The sequence below is a fragment of the Pseudophryne corroboree genome, chromosome 4 (assembly GCF_028390025.1).
Source record: "Pseudophryne corroboree isolate aPseCor3 chromosome 4, aPseCor3.hap2, whole genome shotgun sequence".
Classification (NCBI taxonomy): domain Eukaryota; kingdom Metazoa; phylum Chordata; class Amphibia; order Anura; family Myobatrachidae; genus Pseudophryne; species Pseudophryne corroboree.
In genome coordinates, this window is record NC_086447.1 from 859,722,832 (window position 1) to 859,745,046 (window position 22,215).

At 44.5% G+C, this 22,215-nt stretch overlaps 1 protein-coding gene across 1 annotated transcript in view; it reads right to left on the bottom strand.

Annotated features, from left to right (window-relative positions):
- Positions 1–6,593: 6,593 nt before the first annotated feature.
- GTF2A1L (general transcription factor IIA subunit 1 like) overlaps positions 6,594–22,215 on the bottom strand; it is a 431,363-nt gene continuing 415,741 nt past the window's right edge. The window contains exons 7-9 of the mRNA XM_063918693.1: positions 20,620–20,859; positions 8,653–8,742; positions 6,594–7,044 (exon numbers count right to left, since the gene is read on the bottom strand). Of these exons, the coding sequence (XP_063774763.1) occupies positions 6,937–7,044; positions 8,653–8,742; positions 20,620–20,859 (438 nt within the window). The 3' untranslated portion in view covers positions 6,594–6,936. The remainder of the gene's footprint in view (positions 7,045–8,652; positions 8,743–20,619; positions 20,860–22,215) is intronic.

Consider the following 22,215-nt stretch of genomic DNA (forward strand, 5'->3'; position numbering starts at 1 on the left):
ACGCTAGGTGTAACATCTGTATGTACTGTATGTGTGGTGGATGTTAGGAGAAGAAAAGGTTGGGGGAAATAAAAGCCTGTCACAATGCAAACACCCATCACCCACACTGCACACACCCATCACCCACACTGCACCTATACACTGGCCACACCCATCACCCACACTGCACCTATACACTGGCCACACCCATCACCCACACTGCACCTATACACTGCCCACACATCACTCACACCTATATATTACATACACACCACTCACACTACATCTATATTTTACACACACATCACTCACACTACACCTATACATTACACACACATCACTCACACTACACCTATACATTATACACACAACTCCCAAACTATTCACAATTCTGTCTGCTAACATGTAGCTTTCTGCCTCATCAGTGTGACAATACTAACACTTGCATGGTATTGGTGCATTGTTTGTGACCACACCAGGCAACGCGTTGTCTGATCTGGTTGCAAACAATGCAGCCAGTCAGAAACACAGCGGGGGCGGCTGCAGGAAGATAATCTTCCCGCTTCTGCTGCTCTCAAAGAGACCTCCCGTCCCCTCTGCTTCTATGCACAACCTGACCAAACTGAAGGTCATCCTTGGCCAAGGTATCGAACCTATAGAATTTAACAAACGTGTTCGAACCAGACCAAGTTGCAGCTTGGCACAACTGTAGGGCCGATACACCCCGGGCAGCCAACCAGGAAGACCTCGTCGAGTGGGCCTGAATAGACGTCGGCAAGGGCAGAGCCGCCGAAGTATATGCCTGTTGAATGGTCAACCGGAGCCAACGAGCAATAGATTGCTTGGAAGCTGGCCGACCAATCTTGGTGGCATCATAAAGGACAAACAGTGAGTCAGATTTCCAATGACGGGCCGTCCTTTGACATAAATCTGCAGAGCCCTGACCACATCCAAGGACTCAGGACCAACAGAAGCGTCAGACAACACTGGAACCACAATAGGTTGATTCACATGAAAAGCTGACACCACTTTAGGCAAAAACTGAGGGCAGGTCCTAAGTTTCGCCCTGTCTGCATGAAAAATCAAATCAGGGCTCTTACAGGATAAGGCCCCTAATTCAGAGACACGTCTGGCAGACGCCAAGGCTAATAACATCACCGTCTTCCAGGTTAGAAACTTTAACTCCACCCTATGTAAGTGTTCAAACGGGCCCGATTGGAGAAAGGACAAAACCACATTGAGGTCCCACGGAGCCGTGGGAGGTATAATAGGTGGTTGCATATGAAGAACACCCTTAAGGAAAGTCTGTACTTCTAGGAACATGTGAAGCTGTTTCTTGAAGAAAATAGAGCGCGCCAAAATCTAGACTTTGCTTATGCCTAAACGTAGGCCCATATCCACTCCCGCTTGTAGGAAAAGTAGAAAGCGACCAATTATAAAATTCCACGGGAGACACCCTTCTACTTTCACACCAGGAAACATACTTGTTCCAGATACGATGATAATGTCTTGATGTAACCATCTTCCTGGCCCGGACCATGGTGGAAATAACCCGGGAGGGAAGACCTTCTTGCTAGAATTTACCTCTCAACTTCCAAGCAGTCAAACATAGCCGCTCTAAGTCTGGATAGACGAACGCACCTTGCTGCAGAAGATCGTCGTTGAGCAGCAGAGGCCAGGAATCCGCCAGAGACATGGTCAGGAGGTCCGAGTACCATGCGAGGTCAATCCGGGGCAATTAGAATTGCCTGAACGCTTTCCCTTCTTACCCTTTTTAGTAGCCTTGCGATCAGCGGTAGAGGAGGGGACAGGCACACAAACTGGTACATCCATGGTGTCATCAGCGCGTTCACTGCTACAGCCTGCGGATCCCTCATTCTGGAACAGTAACGGCACAGTTTCTTGTTGAGTCGAGAAGCCATCAGATCGATCTGCGGACAGCCCCACCGGTGAACTAACTTTAGAAACACAAGGGGATGTAGGCCCCATTCCCTCGGATGGAGGTCGTGCCTGCTGAGGAAGTCCGCCTCCCAGCTGTCCACTCCTGGAATGAATAAGGCTGAGATGGCCCTTGCGTTGGCCTCCACCCAGAGAAGGATTTTTGAGACCTCTTGCATTGCCGCTCTGCTTCTTGTTCTCCCTTGTCGGTTTATGTACGCCACCGCCGTGGCGTTGTCCGACTGAACCTGGATTGCCTGATCCTTCAGGAGATAAGAAGCCTGCAGAAGAGCATTGTAAATTGCCCTGAGCTCCAGGATGTTTGTCGGCAGAGTCGATTCCTGTCTCTACTATATCCCCTGGAACTGGACCCCTTGGGTCACAGCCCCCCAACCTCGGAGGCTGGCATCCGTCGTCAGTAGAATTCACGAGTGGATATTGAAAGTCCTGCCCCCTACCAGGTGAGGAACTTGTAGCCACCATAATAGAGAGATCCGGGCTCTCGGTGATAATGTCACTTCCTGATGCATGTGAAGATGAGACCCCGACCATTTGTCCAGCAGATCCAGCTGAAAGGGGTTGGACATGAAATCTGCCGTATTGGATTGCCTCGTAAGCAGCTATCATCTTGTGCAGTAATCAGATGCAAAGATGAATGGATACCTCGCGAGACATGAGCACCGAGCGAACCATAGCCTGGAGATAGTCAAGGCCTTTTCCATCGGGAAAAACACCTTTTGAGACACTGGGGTAAATTTACTAAGATGGGAGTTCTATTTAAGATATGATGTTGCCCATAGCAACCAATCAGATTCTACTTCTCATTTATCTAGCACCTTCTTGAAGATAATACCTGGAATCTGATTGGTTGTTATGGGCAACATCCCATCTTAAATAGAACTCCCATCTTAGTAAATTTACCCCACAGTATCTAGTATCATTCCCAGGAACTGAAGACACTGGGTCGGTTCCAGGTGAGATTTCTGAAAATTTAGGATCCACCCACGATCCATAGGTAGGCGAGTCGTCAGATCGATTCTGTGTAGCAGACACTCCCTGGACACAGCCTTTATTAGGAGATCGTCCAAGTATGGGACTATGTTCACTCCTATCATGAGCAGTTGCAGCATCATCTCTGCCATAACTTTGGTGAAGACCCTCGGAGCTGTGGATAAACCGAAGGGTAACGCTTGAAACTGGAAATGGGTCTTCCAATATGGCGAACCTGAGGTAAGCCTGATGTGGTGGCCACATGGGAATGTGTAGGTAAGCATCCTTGACATCCAAAGACACCAGGAACTCCCCCTCCTCCAGAGCGGACACCACCACCCGCAGGGATTCCATCTTGAATTTGAACACCCGCAGATACGGGTTTAGAGACTTCAGGTTCAAGATGGGGCGCACCGAACAGTCTGGTCTGGGAACAACAAAATGACTGGAGTAAAAACTTCTGTTGCGTAATGGAGGAGGTACAGGAACTACCAGTCCTATCTGCAAAAGTTGTTGAATAGCCTCGTGCAAGGCAACGTTTGTTGCGGGTAAAGCTGGTAAGCCCGACTTGAAAAACCTGTGAGGAGTGAGTGCTTGAAATTCCAGCAGGTATCCTTGGGAAATGAGGTCCCTCACCCAAGGATCCTGGCAGGACTCCGTCCATACGTGGGCGAAGTGTTGAAAGCGAGCACCTACCTGAAAGTCACCTTGTCGCTGGGGCCAACCGTCACGTGGAAGGCTTTGTGGCAAGGGATCCGGTAGTCTGGTCCAGGGAAAAAGCAGGTGCAGGTTTACGGGACTTACCACGAGATCCTCTGGAAGTGGTGGAGACCCCTCGGCCCCCGCCTCTGAACCTTGCCACACGAAAGTACTGCAAGGAGGGTCCTGTGTAAGGACGTCTAGCCGACAGCAGATACAGTAAGTATAATTACCAGCCGTTGCTTGGGAGATCCATTTATTTAGTTAGTCACCAAACAAAGCAGCACCTGTAAAGAGATTTTCTACACCCTTTTTGGAATCAGCGTCTGCCGACCACTGACGCAACCACAGAGGTCTGTGCGCCGAAACAGCCATAGCAGTAGTGCGGCCATTAATCTTACACAACTCCTTAATAGCCTCGCTCATAAAATTTGCAGCATCCCGTATATGTTGCAGCAGAGTAACTACCTCATCTCGGGGCAAAGAGTCCAAACCGTCGATATCGTTATCAGACCACTTGACTATTGCCATGGAAATCCACCCACAAACAATTGTGGGGCGTTGAGCAGCGCCTGCCGCCGAAGATACTGCCTTGAGCGTGGTCTCAATCTTACGGTCAGCTGGCTCTTTTAGGGATATAGCCCCTGGCACCGGCAGTACCAATTTCTTAGACAGTCTGGACACAGACGTATCGACTGACGGGGGTTTTCCCATACGTTCCTGTCCTCATCGGGAAAGGGAAAAGTAGTTAAAAACCTCTGAGGAAATTACATTTTTTTAATCAGGGTTTAACCATGCCTCCCTGGCCAGGGAGTTCAACTATTTAGATACAGGAAAAGTCGCTGAGGCCTTCGGTTTAACATTAAAAAACTCCTCCTCATCTGGCTTTGAATCCTGATCCGGGATGTGAAGGGCCTCTCTCACAGCGAAGATTAGGGCCTCCACCCCCTGGGGACAGAGAGCGGTCCTCATCCATATCATCATCATCCACATAAGACTGATCAGAATCAGACTGGAGCACCTGTGGCAGTGAGCGTTTTTGTGAAACCACTAGATGGGACTGAGAAGCCTTCTTTGTATCTGCTGCCTTGGCCACAGAATCAATAGAATGCTTCAACACCTGTCTCTCCCTTTTAGCAGCAGCTAATTCAGAATTTACATGCTGGATCATGCTAGTAAAAGTGTCCAGCCAGGCAGGTGCTTGTGAACTGTGTCCTTGTGGAGACAAGGAACATTGTTCACACATGAGTGACCCCGCTAAAGACGGGGATGAATTACAGGCAGTACACATAACCATGTCTATAGACATCCTTCACCCTATAAAACAGCGCAGCCCACGGACCAAACACCTCCACACAGACCCTAGAGAGACCCAGGAGGGACACTTGAGGTGCAGACACCAGTACCCAGAAACACAGCAGTATAAGAGTAACTAAGTGTATGACCTGTTAGAAGTGCAGCGGCGCTGTCGCTAGCGTGCTCCCCCTGTCTAAGACCCTCTGGTACCAGTACAGAGTCCTGTAGCAGCGTGGGTCTCTGGAGGAGCAGTGTTATGTGCAGCTTGATCCGCAGTTGTAGGAAAATGGCATCTTCCCGCCTCACTGTCTCGCTCCAGGAAGCTCCGCCCCCTGTACTGGAGCGCGGTAAATGTTAATAGATTATACTGCTATGTCAAAAATAGATATATACAGTACTCCCAAAGCCTTTCTGTGACAGTGAGCACCGAGGGGTGTCTGCCTGTTGCCAGTTCGTCCGCGGCGGGCACCGCAGCTCAGGGCCCGTGACCGCCGCGCGACCTGCCGCCAAAACTGCACCGGAGACCCGCTAACTGGGACCCCGGTGTAACACTCACCGCACCTGTATCTTCGGCATCTGTTAGAGGGTGGCGGCTAGCTGCTGGAGTGGGCACACATACTAGCGATGTGTGATCAGTACCTCAGCAGCTCAGTGTCCTGTCAGATGGGATTACAAACCATTAACCCTCAGGAGGTTGGTTCGGTCCCCCCTCTAAGTTCCACAAAGCAGGTAGTCTGTCTGCCAAGCAGAGCTACCTGAAAATAATAAACTAAATTAAACTTTAAGAAAAAAATCTCTGGAGCTCCAGAGAAGTGCACCCGGCTCCTCGGGCACATTTTTCTAAACAGTCTGGTAGGAGGGGCATAGAGAGGAGGAGCCAGCACACACATGCACACAATAAAAGTTTTAAAGTGCCAGGCTCCAGTGGACCCGATCTATACCCCATGGTACTAAAGTGTTAAATGAAAAAAAAAATTATTTTCTGAGTTTAAAAAAAATAATTGCTAGTTAAGTGGTTAAGCAAAGTGTGTGCTTTAAATCAGTTAATGAGCAGTGCCCATTGTATTATCCACACAAAAGGCTGTATGTGGCACTGTTACGTCCCAGCAATGTGAATTATCAAACATCAACACTTCTGCAGGTAACCATCGTCTCAGACCTGGCCCACACATCTTCCCTTCCGAGCCAACTCGGGTAATAAATCCTTCTAGATCCTTGACGATACTGTTCTCCTTCCTTGTTTCCATAGTTAACTGTATAGTACTTTACCAACAAAGTTTGAACATTTCAAATTAGAGTAGAGAAAACACTTTTTTTGATTAACTTTTTAATTGCTTAAAGTTGTCAACAAAAAAGTCATAATATTACAATCTAAACTTAAGTTTCAAAAAGGGCTCCAATACGTAGTATTACGTGTAACTACTTCAGAAGGCATTGTTAGCAGTTCAGATCAGAGTTTAAATAATTTCACTCCCTTATATAAAAATAAATTACAACTTTCAACAATAATATAAACTTGTGATGCAACGAAAATCATTTGACTGACACGGTCGGATGTTCCTATTTTAGGAATCACATGGAATCATGAAAAGTTTGCCGCTACAGTTGCCTAATATATTACTGGGTGGAGGAAACCAGCGTCACTACAGCTCCTTAAACCCCCAGATGACACAAAACAAGTCGAACAAAAGTTCATTTCCAGATTAACATGGAAGCTAATAATTTATTACCTCAGCAGCTGACAGTTTGGCTTCACTCTGAAAAGGAGGAATCTTTAACATATATTTCATACACTTCCAGCCTGCACTCTGACGCTGAAGACGTGTGTCTTTTTAGATACAATCATTACTAAACAAAAACAGTATTTCATTTTGTGATACCATTCTAACTGGAATAAAATAAAAAATATGGCGCTCAACGCCAAAACATACTGTTGACATCAAAAATACATAGTGCCAGGGTGAGTACCCTCTTACAATGAACAACAAAAGTTTACTGGACCAAAGCATAGAAGTGTGCTCTCCTTCCATAGCTTCACCATTCAGCTTCTCCAATTGCTTTCGAGAAAATATAGTCTTTTCCTCCGAAGCACATGACTCCATCTTTTAAGTAGAATTTCCACTTGTTTTTACTTCGGTGGATCTGGCAAAACAAATGAAAAAAAACAAAACAAAGACATTACACGGACCAATACTGTATTTTTTTTTTGTTTGACAGTCAATGCATTTCACAATAATTTTAACAGACGTACATACAGTATGTTCAGTTGCGGTACGGAATTTGCAGCTATACAATCAACTGAAAGTGAATTCAATAACAGAGGATATCACAACAGATCACACTGTAATCACTACACAGGGTGCAGTCTGGACTCTTAACTGTCAAATACAGTATGAATGATATACTTCATTATGAAAGCAATTCTAAATTAAATATTTAATCAACAGAAAGTTGTTAAAGGAAACACTAATAGCAAGAACAAAATATATAAAACATAAAATTGTACTTGAATTAACATAATTAAACCCATGCATTTTATTCAATTACTCCCCCTGCTGTACAGTTATTGACTATAGTAGTCTATAGTCAATAACTAAGACGTCACCAACTGTTATGGTCTCCCACATGCACTAAGAGCAGCTGGTGCGCTAGGGTCTATGGATAAGCTTGGGTGCCTGTCTTCTAAGTAGCAAAAGTCACCAGTTACACCTTCAGGTGACTGCACTAACATGTTATCAACAGTATTATAACGAGATCACCGTTTTGCAGGCTAATTCATATTTATGAGAAAGCAGCAACAGCTCAACTCTTGAATACACGGTTAGTCTGTCCCCAAGAATATTAGTTAAGTACTGTGGGTGCCTCCGTGAAACGGAAGAGGCTGCATACTGGCTCAGTCAACATAACGGAGGACTTCCCACCACAACTAAGTGTAAAGTGAAAATGTCTACTGTGGTTGTAAGTTATGGGTAGTAAAAACTTCCATTATTTTAAAAATCACCTAAATTAAATTTTCATGATGCAAATAGGTGTTAATTTACATTAACTCCAAAATGTAAATTTTATAGAATTTCCACAGCCAAAAACAAACAAACCCACACCTAGAAAATTATACTGCACAAAGAAAACGTAACATAACTGTTACAGGCGTTAATGTCCTTGACGGACTTTCTATCCAAGTTCAAACATTAGGAAAATACAGTACATCTTAATAGAAAATCTCCATTACTCAATCTCTAATTTAATAGATTTAAAAATGTAATACAGACAAGGAAAATAATCTACAATTAACGGACTACGCTGATAAAACCAAAAACAATGATCAGAAAATGGAAAATAAAATGAAAAATCCTTCATAACATATTAACCCAGCTGGTGATAACTAGCCAAGAAAAAAAAAAAGTGTCAAAACATTTTCCTTAATCTAACCCTCTCTGCATTCCTAATTCTTCACTTTAGGATCTGGAATTTTATTACAGATGCAGACACACAGAAAGCCTCACTTGACCCACAACACCACTAGGAAAAGGTATATGTTAGTAACACTGGGGCAGATGTATTAGCCTGGAGAAGGGATAAAGAAGTGATAAAGCAGTGATAAGTGAAAGGTGATAACGCACCAGCCAGTCAGCTCCTGTCATTTTCTCAAATCTGTTATGATTGGCTGGTGAATTATCACCTTGTGCTTATTACTGATTTATCACTTCTTTTTCCCTTCTCCAGATTAATACATCTGCCAATATCTGATACCTTGTCATATTGGCACACTATGACGTTGTCCGTATCAAACAGGTCTGGAACTTCCTGTTCGCTCACGTCATCTCCAGAATTTAAAGGATCCTGGAAAAAGAAACACAAATTACTATAATTTGGTAATACAGTTCAATGGTAAGTAACATGGTGGGTCATTGGAGCCTTAAAGGACTGTGCTTCGCTAATTGAAACCCCTCTTGTTATGATATTAGTGTATCAACATAACCTCTAACTGTAGCAGCTGGCCAATTCATGGTTAACTGGATGTCGCGCATGAGCTCAGAACGCCTTCCAATTCAGACGGTCGTGACATGCGTGCTTTTGCAAATTATAATAACAATAAAACGTATCTGTCTACCACCACCAAAGGAATTACTGGAAGTCCTCCTACAGTGGCCTTTCGGTTCCGCTCACAGAATACGCTTTAAAAATCAGTAGCATTTGCCTCTTAATGCCGTAGGTCTAAGAACACAGAAAATCTGAATTAGAAATTAGGATTTCATTTCAAGAATAACTTCAGAGTTTACAGTTACAAACAGATTTCCGACAATTTCAGAGAAAATGTAAAAAACAAAAAAAAAAAAGGATAAAAACATAGTTCAAATCACCTTTTTCGGAATAGAATAATGCTTGGAACAAGGCCGCTCCAGATATAATTTCACCATCCAAGCCATGTGGCTGCCTTATGTGAATGATACTGAATCACCTACAGACACGCATCTTTATCCTTCCAACACTGCTCCTTGCCACTCACCTCCACCCTTGGGATTCAACCCTTTCAGTACCAAAATTGACTGATTGTGCCTATGTTTCTGAAGGTCCTTTGTATGCTTGCTCATAACCTAGGGTTTTCCTGGTAAAACAAACATGGCCCCTTAATTACTTGCTTCATTCTGTTTGGAGCCTAAGATCTGGGATTTGTCCATACTGGGCAGATTTATGGCCGTAGTCAGGGGGGGGGGGGGGGGGGGGAGGGGAGATTCCCAGGCCAGAGGTCTTCTTGAGCAATTCCTATCACCTATGCTTCAAAAGAATTCAACATCTCTTTGATTTGGCAGGGAGACAGGACCAGCTACACAGGCCCCCCTGCTGGGTATGTAAACATACAATTAATTTTACAAGCCAAATGTCCCAACTACGTGCAAATACTTTTACAGATGACAATTTTCATACAGAATTGATACAACATGCAATTTGAATAGTTTTAAATTTTTGGGATCAGATAACGTGATCGATCCTCAATACATTTCCTGTTGCATTGGCTCCTGATGCGTTTATCTAAGAATCAATATAAATATATCTAGCATTATCAGTTGGCAAAGGGCAGGTAATGAGGAAGAAGCCTTTACCATTGCAGTTGTTGTTATTTGTTATTTGAAATTGAACAAGAGCTAAAGGATTAAAAGTGTATTCATAGGGGCAAAGAGATACCCTTAACTAAACAGCTAAAAGGGCTGCACTTATTTACATGCTCCTGTAACTTTTTTGTGTTTATATAACATGTTTTGATTATGTCTTCGTTGCACCTGGCTGCCCTCTTGGCACTCTGGCTCCGCCTGGGTTCGTGCTCAGTGTTCATTATGGCTGGTCATGTATTTGAGTACATGATAAGGCAGCCAAGGTGGGTACACTAAGTAGGATTTACCCTGGGTGGAATAGGTTACTCTTAGTAGAGATGACACATAATTGGTATTTTCAGAGCCCTAATGCTCGGAATAGGATTCCATCATAACCATCAGGTCCATGTATTTTTCAACCCATCAACGAGTGCACCAGGTGAGGCAGCTATATTGCACGCACTAGGAAGGTTACACTGTGGGAGATAAGCCATACAAGGACCCAATGCAAACTGTATATGGGAAAACTGACAAGTGTATGGCAGTATGATATACCCTGTATGAATAGATCCACGTGAAATACATCCTGGCCACGGAGGATGCACGTCATTGGAGGTGGGGTGGAAGTCCATGGTGCAAAGCAGGGGACAGTAAGGCCAGGTTCCATGAGCTAAGTAAATTAAGAAAAGATTGTGGGTGTGGCAGAATGATCACTTGAGGTAGAGATCTTCAAATTGTGTTATACCCAGAGTACCGAATTTAAATTTGATTATTCTTATTTGGTTGCTGCTCCTCTAGAAAAAAATATCTTGCAAACAAGGACTTATAGGCTAATGTCAAATATTTGTACCTGCAGATAATGGGCCATAGAAATCAACTTTAACAGTTTCACTAGACCGTGGTGGACCTTCCTCAGTTAAAACTCCACTACATCCTAGAATGTTAATTTGAACGCTGCCAAGGAGTTACGCTCTGTAAATTGCATAATGCTTGGGGAATAACAAATATGCAGCAAAACTAGCAAAGTGTAACCCAAGAATAAATGACAGAATAATTTCATGTCAGATGTAGAGTCTGTATGCAATATTGCACATTTAATAACAGTTATTAAGGTATTTAAGTTAGACTATTGACTTCTAAAAGAATTATTGCATAATAATGCATGTGCATAGTGGGCTGTTGTTTGGTCAATCATTTAAAGCAAATATGTGGCAATGTCGGAATAATTCAATCATAGCATCACTCTAAAGGAAACCAGTAATTTGTGTGATAGCTTAAAGCTCAGATGATGATTTAGAAGCCATGGAGAGAAATACTAAAAAAAAATATAGACCAGCCTGAGACAATTATGCAACACAGACTTATCCAACACATTTAAATCAAATTGACTTTTAAAGCTGTGTCAGCATAACAGGAATTTACTATAAAGCATCAATAAGTTGAAAGCACCAATGTACTGCTTTAAAAAACACAACCTACGATTTTTCCCAGTTCAGAAAATTGTTTTTTCAAAATAGTTTTATTTAATATTTAAAAAAAAAAATACTTTTAAAAATAGGATTTTAATTATCTGCCGGTAAATCCTTTTCTCGTAGTCCGTAGAGGATGCTGGGGTCTATTTTAGTACCATGGGGTATAGACGGTTCCGCAGGAGCCTTCGGCACTATAAGACTTTTTAACAGTGTGAACTGGCTCCTCCCTCTATGCCCCTCCCCCAGGCCTCAGTATAGGAACTGTGCCCGAGGAGACTGACATTCTCGAGAGAGGAATTACTATTAAACTTGTGGAGAGATTCACACCAGCTCACACCATACATAAACATCATGTCGGCTAACATGGCCTTTAACACAAGTCATGCCAACCAGCATGCATAACGCAACAGCAACAGCTGTTAACATCTGAACACATGAAAAATGTGCAAAAAGATAAACGTAATCAGCAGGAAAAATTAGCACTGAGCGGGCGCCCAGCATCCTCTACGGACTACGAGAAAAGGATTTACCGGCAGGTAATTAAAATCCTATTTTCTCTTACGTCCTAGAGGATGCTGGGGTCCATTTTAGTACCATGGGGATGTACCAAAGCTCCCAGTACGGGCGGGAAAGTGCTAATGTTCCTGCAGAACTGACTGACCAAATTTTAGGTCGTCAGCAGCCAAGGTGTCAAACTTACAAAACTTAGCAAATGTGTTTGCACCTGACCAAGTATCAGCTCGGCAGATTTGCAATGCAGACACACCCCGGGCAGCCGCCCAGGACGAACCCACTTTCCTTGTAGAGTGGGCTTTTACCAAAGTCGGTAACGGCAATCCTGCTGTGGAATGAGCGTGCTGAATGGTACCCCTGATCCAGCGTGCAATAGTCTGCTTACAGCAGGACCCCCAATCTTGTTGGGGTCATAGAGGACAAATATTCTGTTTTCCTTATTCGAGCCGTTCTTGCAACATAAATCCTCAACGCTCTGACGACATCCAAGGATTTTGAGACGGCTGAGGTGTCAGAAGCCACTGGCACCACCGCTGGTTGGTTGATATGAAAAGACGACACAACCTTCGGAAGAAAGTGCCGACGTGTTCTCAGTTCAGCCCTATCTTCATGAAATATTAAGTAAGGACTCTTGTGTGAGAGAGCTCCTAACTCAGACACCCGTCTGCCTGAGGCCAAGGCCAATAGCATGACCACTTTCCAAGTGAGAAACTTCAACTCTACGTCTTGTAGAGGCTCAAACCAGTCCGATTTAAGGAACTGCACCACCACATTAAGATCCCATGGTGCCGCAGGAGGCACAAAGGGAGGTTGGATGCGCAAAACCACCTTTACGAACGTCTGGACCTCAGGAAGAGAAGCCAATTGTTTTTGAAAGAATACTGACAAGGCCGAAATCTGAACCTTGATAGATCCTAATCTCAATCCAGCATCCACACCCGCCTGTAGAAATAGGAGAAGACGTCCTAATTGAAACTCCACCGCAGGAAATTTCTTGGATTCACACCAAGATACATATTTTCTCCAAATACGATGGTAATGTTTGGACATTACCCCTTTCCTAGCTAGAATAAGTGTGGGAAGGACTTCATTGGGAATACCCCTACGGGCTAGGATCTGGCGCTCAACAGCCATGCCGTCAAACGCAGCCGCGTAAGTCCTGATAAACGAACGGCCCCTGCTGAAGCAGGTCCTCGCGAAGAGGAAGAGGCTGAGGATCTTCCAGTAATAACTCTTGAAGATCAGGATACCAAGCCCTCCTTGGCCAGTCTGGAGCAATGAAGATTGCTCGAACTCTTGTTCTTCTGATGATCTTGAGAACCTTTGGAATAAGTGGAAGTGGAGGGAACAGATACACCGACTGAAACACCCACTGGGTCACCAGTGCATCCACTGCTATTGCTTGTGGGTCTCTCGACCTGGAAAAATATTTCTGAAGCTTCTTGTTGAGGCGTGATGCCATCATATCCACTTGAGGAACGCCCCAACGACTTGTCACCTCCGCAAAGACTTCTGGGTGGAGGCCCCATTCTCCTGGATGGAGATCGTGTCTGCTGAGGAAGTCTGCTTCCCAGTTGTCCACTCCCGGTATGAAAATTACAGACAGAGCTTTTGCATGTCTTTCTGCCCAGAGGAGTATCTTTGTCACCTCTGCCATTGCTGCTCTGCTTTTTGTTCCACCTTGACGGTTTATGTAAGCTACTGCCGTTACATTGTCTGACTGGATCTGTATGGGACGACCTTGAAGAAGGTGTGCCACTTGATGAAGACTGTTGTACACAGCTCTCAACTCCAGAATGTTTATGTGAAGGCGAGTTTCTTGACTTGACCATCTTCCTTGGAAGCTTTCGCCTTGCGTGATTGCTCCCCATCCTCGGAGACTTGCATCCGTGGTCACCAGGTTCCAGGCCTGAATCCCGAACTTGCGTCCCTCCAGGAGGTGAGAAATTTGTAGCCACCACAGGAGCAAAATTCTGGCTTTTGCTGTCAAGATTATCCTTTGATGCATGTGGAGATGCGACCCTGACCACTTGTCCAGTAGGTCCCACTGGAAGACCCTGGCATGGAGTCGGCCATATTGTAGCGCCTCGTAAACCGCTAACATTTTCCCCAACAGGCGAATGCACTGATGAATTGATACTGTTCTTGGTCTCAAAAGTGTTTGACCATGCTCTGGATCTCCTGAGCCTTTTCCACCGGTAGAAATATCTGTACCTCGGTGTCCAGTATCATTCCCAAAAATTATAATCTCATTGTCAGTTCCAACTGGGATTTTGGAAAGTTGATGATCCAACCGTGCTGTTGAAGCACCTTCAGGGATAATGCTATGTTCTGGAGTAGCTTGTCCCTGGATCTCGCTTTTATGAGGAGATCGTCCAACTATGGAATTATGTTGACTCCTTGTTTGCGAAGGAGAGCCATCATCTCCGCCATCACCTTGGTGAATATTCTCGGAGCCGTGGAGACCCCGAACGGTAATGTCTGGAATTGGTAGTGGCAATCCTGAACCGCAAACCTCAGGTATGCTTGATGTGGCGGGTAAATGGGGACATGCAAGCATGCATCCTTGATGTCCACTGACACCAGAAATTCATTTTCTTCCAAGCTGGAAATCACCGCTCTCAAGGATTCCATCTTGAATTTGAATCTTTTCAAATAAAGATTCAGAGATTTTAGGTTTAAAAATCGGTCTGACCGAGCCATCCGGCTTCGGTACCACAAACAGGCTTGAATAAAAGCCTTGGTTCCTTTTTTCGGCAGGAACCAAGGCAATTACTTTGTTTTGACATAGTTTGTGTATTGCGTTCAGGACATTTGTGCTGTCTTGAGCAGAAACTGGCAAGGCTGATTTGAAAAATCGGCACGGGGGAAGGTCTTGAAATTCCAACCTGTAACCTTGGGATATTATCTGTAATATCCAAGGATCCAGGTCTGAGTGAAGCCAGACCTGGCTGAAAAATAGTAGACGTGCCCCCACCCGATCGCACTCCCACAGAGGAGCCCCAGCTTCATGCTGTGGCTTTTGCAGTAGTAGTTGCTGACTTCTGCTCCTGGGAGCCTGAGGGTGTTGTAGGTTTTCTACCTTTTCCTCTCCCTTTTCCTATGAAAAAGGGGTAGTTTTAGCCTTTTTGTACTTGTTGGGCCAAAAGGACTGCATGGCATGAGAATGATATACTTTTTTAGCCGGTGCAGCTGCAGACGGCAGAAATGCTGACTTGCCAGATGTAGTAGTTGATATCATTGCATCTAGTTTCTCTCCAAAGAGGGCCTCACCATTATAAGGGAGCGCCTCAATATTTCTTTTGGATTCTGCGCCAGCATTCCATTGACTGATCCAGAGCGCCATGCGGGCTGAAATCGCCATAGCAGAGGCCCGTGAGCTTAGTAAGCCTACGTCCTTCATAGCCTCAACCAAGTAACCTGCAGATTCTTTGATATGACCTAGAATTTGCAGCATGTCATCTTTATCGACCGTGTCAATATTAACAATCAAGTTATCTGCCCACTTTTCGACTGCGTTACCTACCCACGCAGAAGCAATTGTGGGCCTGAGTAATGTACCCGTAGCAACATAGATGGACTTTAAAGCCGTCTGTAATTTGCGGTCAGCAGGTTTTTAATGAAGCTGACCCGGGGGCAGGTAAAATTATTTTCTTTGACAACCTAGAGACTGAGGTGTCTATCATTGGGGGTGACTCCCATTTACGCCTATCCTCCCCAGGGAAAGGGTACGCTACCCGAAACCTTTTAGGGATAGCAAATTTCTTTTCCGGGTTAGCCCAGGATTCCTCAAAAAAATTATTTAAGTCCTTAGACGGAGGAAAAGTCACCACCTGTTTTTTATTTAATTTAAAATAAGCTTTTTCCTCAGGTGGAGGTGTTGTGTCAGGAAATTCCAACACCTCTTTTATAGCGACTATCATACACTGAATGCTCTTAGCCAGATTAGGATCTACCCCCCTCAAATCCCCAGTGTCGTGTCAGTGTCCCTTTGCATAATTTGGGCCAGGGACCTTTTCTGGGAACAGGAGGGGTCCCGAGTGGATGATGCTGAGGAATCAGCAAATTAAGCATCTTCCACAGACTGTCTCCAATGCTTTGTCTGTTCTTCAGACTCAGAGAATTTCTTTGCTAGTTTAGCCATATTACTCTGCAGCTTTCTCACCCACACAGGCTCAGAACACTCTTGTGCCTCCAAAATGGGTTCCTCTGGGGAACTACTTTCTCAAGACATGGTACACACGTGTACAGTCACACCACTCACACACACGGGAGCTAATGGGGACAGACCTACACTAATGTCTGTCAGAGGGACCCAGAGGGAATTGCCAGTCCACACCACGCACCCTATATGTATTACATACAATGAATATACATATATACCAAAACAGCGCTTTATAACCAATGTGAAGCCCGCAGACTTCAACAAATTATGTGCTTCCCTCCCCTTCTATAACACCTTGGTACTTGTATCAGCGATGTGTGAGGAGAAGCAGCCTGTAGGATCAGTGCTCTGACGTCTCTGTGAGGATAAAATGGCGCCAGATGAGTGTTACAAGCAATTCTGAGGAAGCCCCGCCCCCTGTAATGGTGCGGTTAAGCCACAGTAATATTTATACTGGCGGGGGGTAGTGTACATCAGCGGCTCACATGTATGTACATTTTGCCAGTGAGAGTAAGGATTTATCATGCCCCTCAGAGCGCCCCCCCCCCCCCCCTTGCACCCTGTGTTGAGAGACATGTTGCTGCGCAACGTCCCGCGCTGTGCTGGTACCTTTATGTTGCCATGATGACTGGAGGGCCCCTCTCTGCAGGTCTCCGGTTAATACTCACCAGCCTTCTGACTTATGGCTCTGTTAGGGGGTGGCGGCAGTGCTGTGGGCAGCAGCCAGGCAAGGGCTGTGTTCAGTACCCTTCAGGAGCTAATGGTGTCCTGTCAGCGGAAGCAGAGCCATTAAACTAACTGAGAAGTTGGTTCCTACTTCCCCCCCTAAGTCCCACGAAGCAGGGAAGCTGTTGCCAGCAGCTTCCCTGTAAAATAAAAAGCCTAACAAAGTCTTTTCCAGCAGAACTTTGTAGAGCTCCACTGGTGTGCATCCAGTCTCCCGGCACATTTTCTAAACTGAGGTCTGGGGGAGGGGCACAGAGGGAGGAGCCAGTTCACTGTTAAAAAGTCTTAAAGTGCCGAAGGCTCCTGCGGAACAGTCTATACCCCATGGTACTAAAATGGACCCCAGCATCCGCTAGGACGCAAGAGAAACAATATTTAAATTATTATCTGCAGAACGGATCTCATCATCAAAAACTGGAGGACACAGTGGGGTGGCGCAAGTTGCTTGTGATCTGGCCATGCCCGTTTAGTGGTTAAATTAGCATCTTATTAAAACAATACTCCACATTCGTGCCGAGCAAAAGATTATCGATAATTATTTCTCAATTTTCTGGACATTTTCCTTCTGAAATGTGCAACAACAAAGAAAAAAGGTAGAGACGGGGCAATGTTGCACCTTTAAAGAGTCTCTGTCAAGTCACAAAAACTAAAAACACAAATTAGGTGCTGAAATAAAAGTTTGCATTAATTCAGATGACACAACAGCGTTGACTGCAGATTAAACAGATGTTGATAACCTATGATTTTAAGATGACATGACTGACTCCAAGGCCGAGTACACACCTGTCCGACACGTCGACGGACCACTGTCACGCTGACCGAGCAGCCGTTCAAGGTAAGTGTACTGTACGTACTTAATGATCTTGTATTTTTTCTGAGGTTGAAAAAAAAGACAATTTGTCAATTGAGTTCAACCTATTTGTGGTCTCCTATGCTGTATTATTTTTAGGACTAATTTTGTCTGTTGCTGATGTCGGCCGTTGTGTTTATTCCTCTTTTCTTATAACTATAGTGCGTGACTACGCACCATAACCCTGTATATCCTTATCCATTAAGAATTTATCTAACCCATTCTTAAAAGTGTTGACCGAGTCCGCCATTACTACTCTCTCAGGCAGGGAATTCCAAACATGTATTGTCCTTACTGTGAAAAAACCTTTTCGCCTCCGTGTGCGAAATCTCCTCTCCTCTAACCTAAGCGGGTGTCCACGTCTCCTCTGTGTTGATCTTACCAAGAACAGATCCCTGCAAGCTCTGTGTATTGTCCCCTTATACATTTGTAAATGTTGATCATGCCTCCCTTAGTCTCCTCTTTTCCAGTGTAAACATGCCTAGCCTTTGCAAGCCTTTCCTCATATTCCCGCCTCTGAACCTTTTCTAGTTCCAAGATATACTTTTTGTAGTGTGGTGCCCAAAATTGTGCACAGTATTCAAAATGTGGCCTCCCTAGTGATTTATATAATGGGAGTATAACACGCTCATTCCTTGCATCAATTGCCCGCTTTATGCATGCGGATACCTTGTTAGCCTTCTTTGCTGCAATCCTACTTTGGGTACTGCTGCTTAGTTTGCTATCTATGTGAACACCTAAGTCTTTTTCTAGTACAGAATCCCCTAATTTTACCCCATTTAGTATGTAGGTGTTCTTGCTACCAAAGTGCATTACCTTACACTTGTCTGTATTGAAGCTCATTCTCCATTTTGCTGTCCATGCTTCCAGTTTATCCAAGTCGTTCTGAAGAGAGACTGCATCACCCTTCGTATTTATAACCTTACACAATTTGGTATCATCTGCAAAAATTGACACCATGCTCTCTAGATCTACTGCTAGATCGTTAATGAAAATTACCACAATAGTGGTCCAAGGACAGACCCCTGTGGCACACCACTTTGTACTTCAGTCCAATTTGAAAAAGTTCCATTTACCACAACACACTGCTCCCTATTATCTAACCAATTTCTGACCCAAGTGCATATTGTGCTCCCTAGCCCTGGTAACTTATAGATAAGTCTCATGTGCTGTACTGTGTTGAAAGCTTTTGCAAAGTCTAAAAATATTACATCCACCTCCTTACACTGATCAAGGTTCGCACTATCTGTTTCATAAAAGCCTAGTAAGTTTGTTTGACATGATCTATCCTTCGCAAATCCATGTTGGTTCCTATGAATAACATTATTGGCTTCAAGGAACTTCTGTATACTATCCCTTAGAATTCCTTCTAGTACTTTCCCCACTGTATAAAGGTAAGACTAACTGGTCTATAATTACCCGGTTCAGCTTTTACTTTTTTTACTATTTTGAATATTGGCACTACTTCCGCTATATGCCAGTCTTTGGGAACCATGCCTCATGTAAGTGAGTCATTGAAGATCAAAAATAGCGGTCTTGCTAGTTCGAAGTGAAGCTCCATGAGGGACTACTCCCACTCGTTGGTGTCCACGTCACCCATAGAGTGGGGATAGAACCTGTGGCGAGGGCAGCGAGCCCGCAAGGAGCTAATGTTGCGCTCGCCCCCAAACCCCCAACCGCCAGCATTCTGCTGCCGGGATCCCGGGGTCGGTATGCTGACCTCCGGGATCCCGAACGCCGGTTCCCCAGCCCCAACCCGTGCTGCACTGCCAACGTGATATCAGTGAATGACATCATTTACAGATATAACGGGGGTACACATCTGCCAATGGGCTCACGATATATATTGCGCGTTCGCATAAACGGCTGATATAACGGTCAGTGTGCACCCAGCTTAAGACTGTGTAGCTAATGCTTAGATTATTTTGCTAAATGGCAGGAAGACCAAATTGTCTTGCATATTCTATCTAGCATTACAAATTATAGAAGCCACGGCCCCACTTAAACTAAAGTTATAAGTCTCCAAACCCTGGTGTAAAACATGACGTGCCACATTACTCTGTGTAGAGTTTACTCCTACAAATTGCTTGCTCTGATTTTCTATATTCAAAATTCAAAGATAATCCTATATATACATAAGTAATGAAGATAACATTTCCCCAATAAATGCAGATCTGTCTGATTCAGTAGTGTCTCCCCAGAGGTATACTGTGTAAGTTCCTGTGAATTCTCATTCTTCGACTATGTAACCTACTAATGATGGTGGGAATAGGCAGCCTGTACTTACATTAACACTTTGGGTACAATTCTGAGTTGGGAACAAAGCAACAACAAAAAAGTCCAGTTTTCAAGTATATCCATGCTTGATTCCAGATGATTAAATCAAATTGACTGAGGTAATAATTAAGACACCTGTGCTCAAGCATGGATACCCTTAAAACATGGACTGTAAGGGTGGGGTCTGGGAAATTCTGGACTAGTGTTTGAGAGTCACCACACTGGAGAAGGAACGGAAGATAGATGTAAGACGTAGCTGGCTAGACAAGTGTAACTCACAGCAAGTGACTTATGCATTTCTACTCCACGCTCGTAAGTGCCCTGCTGCTCCAGACAATATTTATCAAAGCAACTTGACTGTAAGTGAATGGAATACGTTGTGCTACCTGCAGTCAGACAGGAAAGACTGCACACTCTCACAATTATATGCAGTTTTATTCAGCCATATAATCTGCTTCAGACTAGTAAGGGATGTTACCTACTAACCCTCTATGGCCAAATAAGCCCTGCTGCTTTACAGTCTGCAGTCTCTCTTGACCAGTCCTAAATAAACTGCATCATCAACAAGGGAAAGTCCATCCTCTTGAATGAACATGTAATTATGCCTTAATTGTTTACATGTACCTCTTCAATGATGTCAATCTCTGGATCTTCATCATCACTACTATTGCTAGTTGAATCGTTTGACCCAGAATCCTCCTCTTCCAGAGCTTTAAGGTCTTCTGTATCAATAATCCCAAGAAACTCATTCTCATCGACCTCTTTCACAGCTCCAAGCTCTTCGTCAGAGGAGGTGTCTCCTGCTCCATCAACCTGAATGATATCGCTGTCACTGAGAGATACCAGTTTCTTCACTGCAGGCACCTAGGAGATAAAATGCAACATATGCTTGGTGTGCCATATGTAATCGCTTATTTGGTTGTTGATGGGCAGTTTACAATAAACGCTTTGCATATGACAAATCTAAAAGCTAAAACGAAGAATTCATTCTTAACCTGACTTTCCAATGCGGGGCAATTCTCCGTGATGCACGAGACAGCTGCACAAATTCAAATGACATACTTCTCCAAAATACCAAGATTTTAGTGGGTCTTAAATTATAGGGTAAGGCATTGCTACTAAGCAATTAAGTTTTCATATAACAATTTCTTAACAGACCTGTTTAAAAAGGAAAAAATAAGATTTTACTTACCGATAAATCTATTTCTCGTAGTCCGTAGTGGATGCTGGGGACTCCGTCAGGACCATGGGGATTAGCGGCTCCGCAGGAGACAGGGCACAAAAATAAAGCTTTAGGATCAGGTGGTGTGCACTGGATCCTCCCCCTATGACCCTCCTCCAAGCCTCAGTTAGGATACTGTGCCCGGACGAGCGTACACAATAAGGAAGGATTTTGAATCCCGGGTAAGACTCATACCAGCCACACCAATCACACCGTACAACTTGTGATCTGAACCCAGTTAACAGTATGACAAACGTAGGAGCCTCTGAACAGACGGCTCACAACAATAACAACCCGATTTTTTTGTAACAATAACTATGTACAAGTATTGCAGACAATCCGCACTTGGGATGGGCGCCCAGCATCCACTACGGACTACGAGAAATAGAATTATCGGTAAGTAAAATCTTATTTTCTCTGACGTCCTAGTGGATGCTGGGGACTCCGTCAGGACCATGGGGATTATACCAAAGCTCCCAAACGGGCGGGAGAGTGCGGATGACTCTGCAGCACCGAATGAGAGAACTCCAGGTCCTCTTTAGCCAGGGTATCAAATTTGTAGAATTTTACAAACGTGTTCTCCCCCGACCACGTAGCTGCTCGGCAGAGTTGTAATGCCGAGACCCCTCGGGCAGCCGCCCAGGATGAGCCCACCTTCCTTGTGGAATGGGCCTTGACAGATTTAGGCTGTGGCAGGCCTGCCACAGAATGTGCAAGTTGAATTGTGCTACAAATCCAACGAGCAATCGTCTGCTTAGAAGCAGGAGCACCCAGCTTGTTGGGTGCATACAGTATAAACAGCGAGTCAGATTTTCTGACTCCAGCCGTCCTTGAAATATATATATTTTCAATGCCCTGACAACGTCCAGCAACTTGGAATCCTCCAAATCGCTAGTAGCCGCAGGCACCACAATAGGCTGGTTCAGGTGAAACGCTGACACCACCTTAGGCAGAAACTGAGGACGCGTCCGCAGTTCTGCCCTGTCCGAATGGAAAAT